Genomic DNA, 13,073 nt, shown 5'->3' with positions numbered 1-13,073 from the left:
ATGACAGGGAAAGATGGCGAGGAAGAAAAATACCTGAAGAAAGTAATTCTTGAGGAGGTGGGTCGACATGAAAATGACCCAAAACTCTCAGATATTGTGAAGATTGATGAAAGTGGTAAAAAGAATCCAGTCGAGTTTGAAGATTTATTTTCCATCGAGAAGAACGGGAATTCCAACAATGTGCGAGCAGTGCTAATGAAAGGAATCCCTGGAATTGGTAAAACATTCCAAAAAAGAAGGTTCATGATCGACTGGGCAAAAGAAGAATCCAACAAACACATAAAGGCTTTAGTGACCTTTGATTTCAAAGAGTTGAAAACAAAGAAGTATAAAGAACAAAGCATGGAGTCTCTGCTGGATGATTTCTTCAACCAAAAAAATGCTGTGTTTTCCATTGATGATAAGAATAAAATATGTTTTATTCTTGATGGCCTGGAAAAATGCAAACTTCCTCTTGACTTTGTAAACAACAAAGAAGTTAAAGACTTGAAGGAAGCAGCATCAATGGATGTGCTGCTAACGAATCTGATCAAAGGAAATCTGCTTCCTGATGCTCATATTTGGATCATTTCTCAACCAAAAGGAGTTGATAAGATTCCTTCTGAATATATTGACAAAACTGTTCAATGTCAAGGTAAGAATATTTGTCAAAATCAATTATTCTTAATTTAGCTTCTATATAAAGTAACCATTTTTGTTGACTTTTTTGAAGAGTTATATGATTTTACATCATTGTACAACTTTTCTTTGTCTAATTAGAAACCTATGAGCAACATAAGAAGTTAGAATCATTAGTTAGGGGCAGCAGCATGTTGGTTAGTGTGTGTTACCCAGAAAGCAGTTGGGCACAATATCGCAACACTAACACCGTGAGTCAAACAATAACTGGGGCAGCCTACTAAATAAAGTACTCGGGCACCACTTCTTTATTATTACACATACACATTTGTAGAGTACGACACAACAAATCGCGTCCCATATCGGTTCAATATGGGACGCTACATTTAACAGCCAATTACGGGACGGGAGGCAACTTTAAACTATTATGTTTGTAACACAAAAGATATTGAATTGAAGTCGGGCGACCCTTGCAGCTCAGCTATTGGTCACCGCTGGGGTTCCGGCACCGCCAGCCACCGCTGACATTCTCGCACAGTTCCCGCACCCGCCAGGCCTACATATCGATGAGTTCGGCAGCGCTCCCTGATGATGCACAAAAAATCTGGTGCAGATCGGCTGATGCAGAGAGGAGATACAGCTGATGGATTAACCTAGGTGGCGCAGTAGAGTCAAATTACAATTCAATGCTATTGGGCTTCTTAGAGGTTCACAAGAGTCAATCATAAAACCACATGCATATGGCGAGGAACTGCAATTCACCATTTATCCACGCCACATGGTTCAGCCAGCAGCCAGCATTGACAGGGTTCATATAATTTCATCTCAGTTAGCACAGGATTAAACCCATATGAATCATAGAGTAAAAGTAAGACATCTAGTAGAAAAGATAGGTGATTTTTTTCTTGGAAGGGGACAGGGTGATGTCATCAGTGACATGAGGACTGGTCTGTAGTGAGATGTAGGAAGTCTGATGCAGGTGTGACCTTGTATGTGGAAGTTATTTCACCTTGATGTTTTAAGGCAAATAGTCAGACTTTAACACTAAACCACGCCGACATGCTTTGTTGTACAAAAAAAAAAAATCCTGTGATAACTTCTGACCTTCAATGCCTGAAGACTCCTGAGTGATTATGAAATCTGTATCTCAATAGCTGTAGGAAGAGTTAGATCAGATACGATAAGAGGCAGTGATCCAAAATGGCCGACTTTCTTTTGGGTTTGGACCATGGCTCCAAGAGACTTTTTTGTACGTCCTGACAAGATACATGTGTGCAAATATGTGTTACCTTATAATATGCCCAGCTAAGTGTCAGCCAGTATTTGTCAAATTTTATTTCTCATACATCTGACAGTTGTTTATGTTTCTAGTCAAAAATGTCTATTTTGTAAACATATTAATTTACTGGGTGAGTTCAATGCATCTTATTGTTGTTTAGCTGAGTTTCAATTATTGCCAGGAAGAAATACAGATTGTTTCTATGCAATAATTCTGAAAATAGTGTTTCTAACCGTGTTTCAAACATGAAATTATTGTTATTCCCTTTGTTCACATTTTGGGTATTTTGCAATGACAGGGAAAGATGGCAAGGAAGAAAAACACCTGAAGAAAGTAATTCTTAAGGAGGTGGGTCGACATGAAAATGACCCCAAACTCTCAGAGATTGTGAAGATTGATGAAAGTGGGAAAAAGAATCCAGTCGAGTTTGAAGATTTATTTCCCATTAAGAAGAATGAGAATTCCAACAATGTGCGAGCAGTGCTAATGAAAGGAGTCCCTGGAATTGGTAAAACATTCCAAAAAAGAAGGTTCATGATCGACTGGGCAAAAGAAGAATCCAACAAACACATAAAGGCTTTAGTGACCTTTGATTTCAAAGAGTTGAATACAAAGAAGGATAAAGAACAAAGCATGGAATCTCTGCTGGATGATTTCTTCAACAAAAAAAATGCTGCGTTTTCCATTGATGTATGTTTTATTCTTGATGGCCTGGAAGAATGCGAACTTCCTCTTGACTTTGCGAAGAACAAAGAAGTTAATGACTTGACTGAAGCAGCATCAATGGATTTGCTGCTAACAAATCTGATCAAAGGAAATCTGCTTCCTAATGCTCATATTTGGATCATTTCTCAACCAAAAGGAGTTGATAAGATTCCTTCTGAATATATCAATAAAACTGTTGAATGTCAAGGTAAGAATAAATTCATCTAACTCAACTACTTTTAATTTAGCTTCTATCCGTTTTTGTTGACTTTATTCAAGAGTTATATGATTTTACATCCTTATATAACTTTGCTTTGTCTAATTAGAAACCTATGAGCAACGGACAAAGCTACAATCACGTCTGAAAAATAAATTTCGGGAAGAAATCACTGACAAAACAGATGAAATCAGTCATGCAAACCAGAAAACAACAGAACATATCATCAGAAGAGAAAATGGCTCTGAAGAAGTGGAAAGTAAGCCAAACAAGTTTACAAAAGTGGCATCCACTTCTGAGATCTTCAAAGATGGGAAAGGAAAGGAAACTAGAACTGTGCTGACCATTGGAGGAACTGGCATAGGAAAATCTTTTCACATGCAAAAATTTATAAAAGAATGGGCTAAAATGGAAAATACCAGCTCATTTTTCAGCTGGATCACAAGACCATTCTTTAGTCAGGTAAAACCTGTAGAACTTTTGTTTCCACTTGACTTCTCAAAACTCAACTCGATAAAAAATACAAACATCAGTTTGTTTGGGTTTCTTAACCATTTCTTTGAGGAGACCAAAAATATCATAGTCTCTGACTATTCCCAGTTAAATATTATGTTTCTGTTGGATGGACTCGATGCATATCAACATTTAGACTTTGAAAAGTATAAAGAGAGTTCTTTGACTGATGTCAGAGAACCATCCTCAATCGACGTGTTACTAATAAACCTTATCAGAGGAAACCTGCTTCCAAAGGCCCAGATCTGGATAACCTCTCAGCCTCCAGCTGCTAAGAAAATCCCTGATGGCCTCATTGACAGACTGACAGAAATACGAGGTAAGATATGCAGATACTAATTTCTTACAATTAAATTGAACTTAAACTTCTATTCTAACATTAAAACTGTCATCAGTAAAATTATAATTACATCAAATTATATTAATATTTGTAAACTAATTAGCCTTGTAACTTCTCAAAATGAATTTCAAGGATAAGTCCTTTCCAGACCAGAGAGCTATGAATATATACTATAAGTCACATTGAAATCATTGTGTATTGCTTAGGTTTCAGGGTGTAAAAGTAGCTCAGAAACTGATACTTTAGTTTCATTTATCAAAAATAAAGCAAGCTGATAAAAACAAGTGACACACAAAATGTAAAAAAAAAAACATTAATTCTACTCTACATTAAAGAAAGACTAAAGAAACAATAACTGTTTGCACAATAATCAAATGTGATAAAAATATAATTCTGAAAGAAATCTGTTTACTCAGTGCTGCACAAAAAATCATTGCTATCAGTTGTGTTTTCTTTTTTCTTAGCTAGCATTCTTTGATCATACTATTGTTTCCATGATGATACATCCATTATTCCATAAACAGTGCATTGCTGCTGTGTGGCATTTACATTGTTCTTTTCATGCAGGTTGCTTTAGTATGGTAACCCTGAAATGCAAATCACTTCACCAAATCACTAAACACAACTACAAATTGAAAAACACAATATATTCAGGCAGAAATACACACATAGTTTTGTATCATAAAGACAAACTAGAAAGTGTCCATTTTCTGCAACAATGCAAGTGTGAATGCTGAATGCTTTTGGTGAAAAAGTTTCAAAAATATTTCAAGTCAACTGCAGAAGACTTACAGGAATATAAGAACTAGGCAGAAGCACTAGAACAAATTACAATCTTGCTAAAATTGTTCCCCCAACCTCAAAATGGTCACTGCCTTGTTTCCTCCCTGACAGCTCTGAAACTGGATGATTCATTGCAAATCGTTAGGCAGGGCCTGAAGTATCAACTGTAAAACACAACACACATCTTATATTGTAATTCTCAATTCTGCCACCAGAGGAAGCTGTTGTTGTTTTCCTTTTCATTTCTATGGAGCAGAAAAAAAATCATAAAAAGATGAATATTATAAAAAGTATAAAGGTTATGAATACCATTTATGGGCCGATTTATGTTTTCGCATCCACCGGAATAATGTGTAGTTGCGCCACTGGCTACAGAAGAAGTGTGGTAAAAAAAAAAAAAAAGTGTAATTAAGAACAAGAAAGTGTGCATTTCCTATGAAAATGCAAGTGTAAATGGCAGAATGCTTTTGGTGAAAATGGTAAAACTGTTTGAAGCCAACCGCTGACGAGGTAAGAAATAGTCCCTGCAGTATGAACAAAACCAATGTAAAAGCCAAACTTTGCTTAAAGCTAAAGCTAGCTAAAAAAAAGTAATACTGGTAACTAGGCAACCACTAGGAACATATTCCTTGCAATATGAAAAAACCCATGTAAAAGCTGAAATTAGCTAAAAAGCTAAATCTAGCTAGCTAAAAAAAAATAGGTAATGATAGCACCTAGCATGTTGACCTGCAGTGACATACTCCATCATGAGTGAAAAAAACCAAACATGTAAAAGCTAATAACTGTAAAACAAAAATGAGTTTATATTGTAATTCTGAACTCTGCCACAGGAGGGAACTGGTCCTGTTGTGCTGGTGTTGGAACAGCAGTAGAAGTAGCATAGAGTAGATCAGGGGTCCCCAAACTTTTTTCTGTGAGGGCCACATAACTTTTCCCTTCTCTGGTGGGGGCTGGAGTCAGTTTGTAATAGAAAAAGTGTGACGATTGCAGGAGTGCCTAAATGTAAAAATATATTTTTTCCAGAAAGCACAATCAAATAACCCTCTCTGGGTTCTTGACAGAACAAGTCAGGAAATAAATAATAACACTATTAACGAAATAAATAATAACCAAATAACCTTCTCTGGGTTCTATTGAGTATGAGAATCTCAATCGATGAATCATAATTTGTATTGACACACGGAGCATAAAATCAGCCAAGAAAAGCATTCAGACTTTACTTATTTTATTAACTTTCAGCGCTGAAAGGAGATGCTTTACCATTACATCCGAGAAGAGTTTCTAAAAAAGTCTGTGCAGCATCTGAGGAGAACGAGGAGGGTAGCTGGACTGAAGACACTCCCTGAAATCACACCATGTCTCTGTGGCCTGATAAGTTTCTGTTTCTCGTGAGAAATGGACCTTGGTGTCTAACAGAATCAAAAATGTAACTCTTTACTATGGGCCCTTTGTCTAACAGCATGTGACTCTTTCTCAGCCTTGGTAAAGCGTCTCAACAGTTCTTCACAGAAAAAATCTAGGAAGGATTATAGTCCGTATTTTCCCAACTATGAGCCACACTGGACTATAAGCCACAACCCCAAAGTTTTTTTTTTTTTTTTAAACCAGTAAACATACACATATAAGCCTCAGATATCTCTGCTGCTCCAGGTTTTCCACAATGATGCAGCAGCAGCAGGCACCCAAACTTTGAGCTATAACAGGTCAATTGAATATCACATTTATTAGGGTTGAAAAAGAAAAAGGTGCCAAGCTTAGATTTAACTGAACTGATTACGGTAGTTTCCGAACGGTAACTAACAGTAAAAGTGCTGATCCTTCGTGTCTGCTACTAGCATGTGCTAAATCAGTGGTCCCCAACCTTTTTATTACCGCAGACCGGTCAAGACTTGGACATTTTGTTGCAGCCCGGGGGGGAAAAGGGGAAGGGGGGTGAACAGTCATATAAGGCTTCTGCATGTTGGTGTTCCCACTAAATCCTGAATATGCCCTATTTGGGTTGTCTTGGCACTTTTATCGCAGCCTGTGGGGTTTTTCCTGACTTGGAACGAGAATACAACCTGTTGAATGTGACAGGTAGCTAATCAGAAAGCGCAGTGACGTAAGAACAGAGGGGAATCCCAAACAGCTGACATATCGCGCAACTGAAAGTCCTCTGGATAACGGAGATGATATGTGGAAATGTTTATTATTAAATCTAAAGGTCATTATTATGTTTATTCAATTAAAAATGTTAACTATGAAAAAACATATTCACCTTGAAATCATAGTGCAGCAAATAGAGTGGCTGCTACCGTCGTCTTTTATCAACCACCTTTTCTTTTTGTCACGTCTTTTATCTCTTAAAATGACTCCACAAACTATCACTATTGCTTCTATATTGTCATCCGTGTTTGGTTATTATAAATTCCCACAATGTTGTGGGTTTTTACTGGATTATCCTCTGGAATCGGGATGTTCGTGACTGGTTCGTGTTGCTCCTGCCTTGGACACACGAACCGATCGAACCTCCATCCATCCATCCATCCATCCATCCATCCATCCATCCATCCATCCATCCATCCATCCATCCATCCATCCATTTTCTTCCGCTTCATCCGGGATCGGGTCGCGGGGGCAGCAGCTTCAGAAGGGAGGCCCAGACTTCCCTCTCCCCAGCCACTTCTTCCAGCTCCTCCGGGGGAACTCCAAGGCGTTCCCAGGCCAGCCGAGAGAAATAGTCCCTCCAGCGTGTCCTGGGTCTTCCTTGGGGCCTCCTCCCGGTGGGACGTGCCCAGAACACCTCTCCAGGGAGGCGTCCAGGAGGCATCCTGACCAGATGCCCAAGCCACCTCAACTGGCTCCTCTCGACGTGGAGGAGCAGCGGCTCTACTCTGAGTCCCTCCCAGATGACCAAGCTTCTCACCCTCTCTCTAAGGGAGAGCCCAGCCACCCTGCGGAGGAAACCCATTTCGGCCGCTTGTATCCAGGACCTTGTTCTTTCGGTCATGACCCAAAGCTCATGACCATAGATGAGGGCAGGAACTTAGATCGACCGGTAAATAGAGAGCTTCACTTTTTGACTCAGCTCTCTCTTCACCACGATAGACCGGTACAGCGCCCGCTTCACAGCAGACGTTGCCCCAATCCGCCTGTCAATCTCCCGCTCCCTTCTTTCCTCATTCGTGAATAAGATCCCCAGATACTTAAACTCCTCCACTTGAGGCAGGACAACCCCCCTGACCCGGAGAAGGCACTCTGCCATTTTCTGGCTCAAGACCATGCCCTCAAATTTGGAGGCACTGAGCCTCATCCCGGTCGCTTCACACTCGGCCGCGAACCGCTCCACGATCTGATGAAGCCAACAGGACCACATCATCTGCAAAAAGCAGAGATGAGATCCCAAGGCCACCAAAACGGATCCCCTCAATACCTCGGCTGCGCCTAGAAATTCTGTCCATGAAAGTAATGAACAGAATCGGTGACAAAGGGCAGCCTTGGCGGAGTCCAACTCTCACCGGAAATGAGCCCGACTTACTGCCGGCAATGCGGACCAGACTCTGACACCGGTTGTACAGGGACCTGACAGCCCGTATCAAAGGGCCTGGTACCCCATACTCCCAGAGGACCCCCCACAAGAACCCTCTGGGGACACGGTCGAACGCCTTCTCCAAGTTCATAAAACACATGTAGACAGGTTGGGCGAACTCCCATGCACCCTCCAGGACCCTGCTGAGGGTGTAGAGCTGGTCCAGTGTTTCACGACCAGGACGAAAACCACACTGCTCTTCCTGAATCCTCTCCAGGACCCCTGAATAGACCTTACCAGGGAGACTTAAGAGTGTGACCCCCCCTGTACTTGGAGCACACCCTCCGGTCCCCCTTTTTAAACAGGGGGACCACCACCCCAGTCTGCCAATCCAGAGGAACTGCCCCCGATGTCCATGCGATATTGCAGAGTTGCGTGAGCCAACGCAACCCTACAACATCCAGAGACTTAAGGAACTCCGGGCGGATCTCATCCACCCCCGGGGCCCTGCCACCGAGGAGCTTTTTGACCACCTCGGCCCCAGAGATTGGAGAGCCCAACCCAGAGTCCACAGGCTTAGCTTCCTCAACAGAAGGCATGTTGGTGGGATTGAGGAGGTCTTCGAAGTATTCCGCCCACCAGCCCACAACATCCCGAGTCGAGGTCGGCAGCACACCATCCCCACTATAAACAGTGTTGGTGCTGCACTGCTTCCCCCTCCTGAGACACCGGATGGTGGACCAGAATTGCCTCGAAGCCGTGCGGAAGTCTTTCTCCATGGCCTCTCCAAACTCCTCCCACGCCCGGGTTTTTGCCTCAGCAACCACCTGAGCCGCATGCCGCTTCGCCCGCCGGTACCCATCAGCTGCTTCTGGAGTCCCACAGGCCAAAAAGGCCCGATAGGACTCCTTCTTCAGCTTGAAAGCATCCCTCACCGAAGGTGTCCACCAACGGGTTTGAGGGTTGCCGCCGCGACAGGCACCAACAACCTTACGGCCGCAGCTCCGATAAGCCGCCTCTGCAATGGAGGCACGGAACATGGTCCATTCAGACTCAATGTCCCCCACCTCCCTCGGAACGTGTTCGAAGTTCTACCGGAGATGGGAGTTGAAGCTCTGTCTCACAGGGGACTCTGCCAGACGTTCCCAGCAGACCCTCACTACACGTTTGGGCCTGCCAGGTCTGACCGGCTTCCTCCCCCACCACCGGAGCCAACTCACCACCAGGTAGTGGTCAGTGGACAGCTCCGCACCACTCCTCAACCGAGTGTCCAAGACATACGGCCGCAGATCCGATGAAACGATCACAAAATTGATCATCGAACTGCGGCCTAGGGTGACCTGGTGCCAAGTGCACATATGGACACCCTTATGCCTGAACACGGTGTTCGTGATGGACAATCCGTGACGAGCACAGAAGTCCAACAACAGAATACCACTCGAGTTCAGATCAGGGGGGCCATTCCTCCCAGCCACGCCCCTCCAGGTCTCACTGTCATTGCCCACGTGAGCGTTGAAGTCCCCCAGAAGAACAACGGAGTCCCCAGGAGGGGCACTCTCCAGTACCCCCTCTAAGGACTCCAAGAAGGGTGGGTAATCTCAACTGTTGTTCGGCCCGTAAGCACAGACAACAGTCAGAACCCGTCCCCCAACCCGTAGGCGGAGGGAGGCTACCCTCTCATTCACCAGGGTAAACCCCAACGTACAGGTGCCAAGATGGGGGGCAACAAGTATGCCCACTCCTGCCCGGCGCCTCTCACCGTGGGCAACTCCAGAGTGGAAGTATGTCCAGCCCCTCTCAAGGAGACTGGTTCCAGAACCAGAGCCATGCGTCGAGGTGAGGCCGACTATTTCTAGCCGGAACCTCTCAGCCTCGCACACTAGCTCTGGTTCCTTCCCCACCAGACAGGTGACGTTCCACGTCCCAAGAGCCAGCTTCTGCAGCCGAGGATCAGACCGCCAGGGTCCCCTCCTTCGGCTGCCGCCTGTTGCACACTACACCCGACCCCTTTGGCCCCTCCTACAGGTGGTGAGCCCGTTGGAAGGGGGACCCACGTCTTCTCTTTGGGCTGAGCCCGGCCGGGCTCCATGGGTGCAAGCCCAGCCACCAGGTGCTCGCCATCGTGCCCCACCTCCAGGCCTGGCTCCAGAGGGGGGCCCTGGTGACCTGCGTCCGGGCGAGGGAAAACCAAGTCCAATGTTATTGCTCATCGTAGGGGTCTTCAGGCTGTGCTTTGTCTGGTTCCTCACCTAGGACCTGTCTGCCTTGGGTGACCCTACCAGTGGCATAAAGCCCCAGACAGCATTGGGACACTCAAACCCCTCCACCATGATAAGGTGGCAGCCCAAGGAGAGGCTGCCACCTTATCGAACCTGTTGTACTTTTATCAGCTCTGTGGTCAGAGAGGTTTGGAGAATCGGCCGACAATTCTTAAATCTTGCCGTCTAATCCAGACTTAAGGCTCAGAAGCTCTACTCATCTCCTCTTGACTACTGCCCAAACGCTCTGACTCTGGTCGCTATGGTAACATTTATATATCCCTTCAAAATAACAGAAGCGCCACAAAAACGAGCCTTTTACTTTCGTGAAAATTTTAACTCACAATAATGACAGACGGGAGCCCTTAGCTTGTTTCTTTGCGAGACGGTCCCATCAGGGAGTGACGGTAGACAATGACACCCAAGGTGTGTTGCTTATATGCACAGCCTGCTTGGTCTCTACGTGACAAAGCAGTTTGAAGCCTCATTGCCTCATTAGCAGCCGGTCGACGCATGTTACTCAGAGTGGCTTGTAATGTGGGACTCACCTACCGGTCCGGGATAAATCCATTCTCCTGTCTCTTCTCTGGGCCTTTTCCCCTTTGCAAAGAAACTTTCCAAAGACATCTGATCTGTTTCTTACTCATTTTGCTGCATGTAAGCTCAATGTTGGCGCAAGTAACCGAGACTTCCAATGATTCACTTCCTATTAAAGAGCCCCCTGGTGGTTGAAGAAAAATCCACATATAAACGGGTTATAGTCCGGAAAATACTGTAAAAAAAAAAAATCTGAATGCTCTCTGGTATTGTTCAGGGGGCGGGACCAAATGTGGAGGCGGGCCAGATCCAACCCGCGGGCCGTAGTTTGGGGACCCCTGGGCTAGATGATTGATTTTACTTATTTGATTATTTCTGCTACTGAATTAAGCTGTACTGACTCTTTCAAAATTGCCTTACTAATAAAATAATTAATATTAAGAAAAGATGTTGTGGACATTCAATTAATGAGTCACCTTAAAGTTCTTTGATGGTTGTAAAATAGCTATGAAGTTTGATTCTGGGAGGGAAAAGTGGAAAATGTTTTATAGGTTGCTTTTAGCCCAAAACTAAAACACCCTTGGGACTCACCCGAGTTACTAAAACCAACCTGGTTCAGTAACAAGTGCAAGTTGTAATAAAGAGAAAGAGTGACCGTTAACAGGTGTGCTCTGTGAAACTAGTTGATTGAAGGCTGCTCAATCTAGCTAATTCACAGGGTGAAAAAGGGTGGGACATCTTGATGGAGGTCGTCAGAAATCAGGATAGTCTTTCTCGACACCAGTTTAAACAGAGTTTACTTCAGTTCTGGACAGGGTAAATCCCAGCAGATTTAGGAAACTCAATTCACCCGTTAGACCAGAGGTTCCCAAACTGTGGGGCGCGCCCCCTAGGGGAGGCACCGTTCCATTGCAAAGTGGGCGCGGGAAGCCGTCTGGATGGAAAAAAAAAACATGCGCTGGGTTTTTACCTTAGAATGGCCAACTCTGTTATTCCTATGTTAATTTGATACAGTAGGGGCTTCCACATTTCCCATATCTGTGTCCTCTGTCACTTCTATCAGCAGTTAAAACTGTTTAATCCGTTAGCATGTCGTAACCTGTTTTTCCGAGCCGCCTTTAAACGCAACATGAGCTCTAAGACGCTAGCGCTGGGTTTACACCTGTGCGGCAGCAAAGGAGACCTGCTGCTGCTGTGCAGAGCTACACAGGTTTGTGTTAGAATCATGGCAGCAAACCGCAAAGAACTTTTCGGTTTCCTTACTAATAAACTGACTGAGTTGAGTGAAGCTGTTGGATGCTGGTATTGCTAGCTATAGCTAATATCAATACAGTACCTTAAGCTTAACAAGTAGCCTGTATGCTACCGATGTTGTCTGTGTTCAGCTACGTACATTCATTTTGCCCCCCCAAAAAGTCGACTCCCCCTACTCCCCCCCACCCGTTCTTAGAGAAGGGAGTTTCTAAGAACCCCCCCCCCTTCCCCACACACACACACACACACACACACACACACACACACACACACACACACACACACACGCGTCGTTTCAACCAGACAGCCATTTGTAATCCATCGGGGGGGCCCAGAAAATGTTTGGAAACCACTGGGTGGGCGCAGAAGAAAAGGTTTGGGAACCTCTGCGTTAGACAGAGAGCTGGTAGCACATCTCCCTCCTCTGAGAAGGGGAAGTAGAGAGAGAGAGAGAGAGAGAGAAGGGAGGTTGTGCAACAACAAAGGTGACCGGCTTATTTATTATGTTGTACAAAAAAACCCTAACAAAAAAACCTAATAATTTTAGTTTGTTATGTGTCAGAAGAGGGCTAAGAAAATACCAAAAAAAAAAAAAAAATTGACCAAAAGGGCACTTGGGGTCAAGGAGCAAAAGGGGCAGGTGCTATTTTCTCACTTTAAAAATTGTAGGTAGGAGGCACTGATTCAATTAATACGATTGGTTCATTATTGTCATTCAACCACGTTTCTGTCAGAAACATAACACCAATTATGCTCAGTGATGAAATCATTAATTAATAGAGCACAGAGAGATCTGGTATTTAAAAGAGCCAGTTTAAGTGACTTGGAGGCCTAAAGGCCTGGAGTGTTTTTTGTCTCCCCATTGAGACGATGGAATTGGACCACTGAGAAATAACTTCATTTTTAATTTTCCCATAGTGCTCAGAAGAATATTAAAGTCCTTTTTCTGAATCTCAGATTTTTGCTTTGCCAGATTGTTGGCTCCAACATGCACAACTAAAGTCTCAATATTTGGCTGATCAGTGGTTAGAGAGAGCACTTTGTGAGTCAAATCAGAT

At 43.9% G+C, this 13,073-nt stretch overlaps 1 protein-coding gene across 1 annotated transcript; it reads left to right on the top strand.

Moving 5' to 3' along the window:
• LOC148152431 (uncharacterized) lies at positions 1–3,651 on the top strand (the record flags this gene model as incomplete). The annotated part of the gene is made up of 3 exons (XM_088003589.1): positions 1–634; positions 2,196–2,810; positions 2,929–3,651. Coding segments are annotated over exons 1-3 (1,972 nt in total), but the record flags the coding sequence as incomplete, so codon positions are not given.
• Positions 3,652–13,073: the final 9,422 nt, after the last annotated feature.

Source organism: Poecilia mexicana, unplaced genomic scaffold, assembly GCF_051168715.1.
Source record: "Poecilia mexicana isolate PSO_F unplaced genomic scaffold, ASM5116871v1 ptg000001l_8944092_9101238_+_RagTag, whole genome shotgun sequence".
NCBI classification, from domain to species: domain Eukaryota; kingdom Metazoa; phylum Chordata; class Actinopteri; order Cyprinodontiformes; family Poeciliidae; genus Poecilia; species Poecilia mexicana.
Note: the sequence above shows the minus strand (reverse complement) of the source record. Positions and strands in the feature narration are given on the sequence as shown.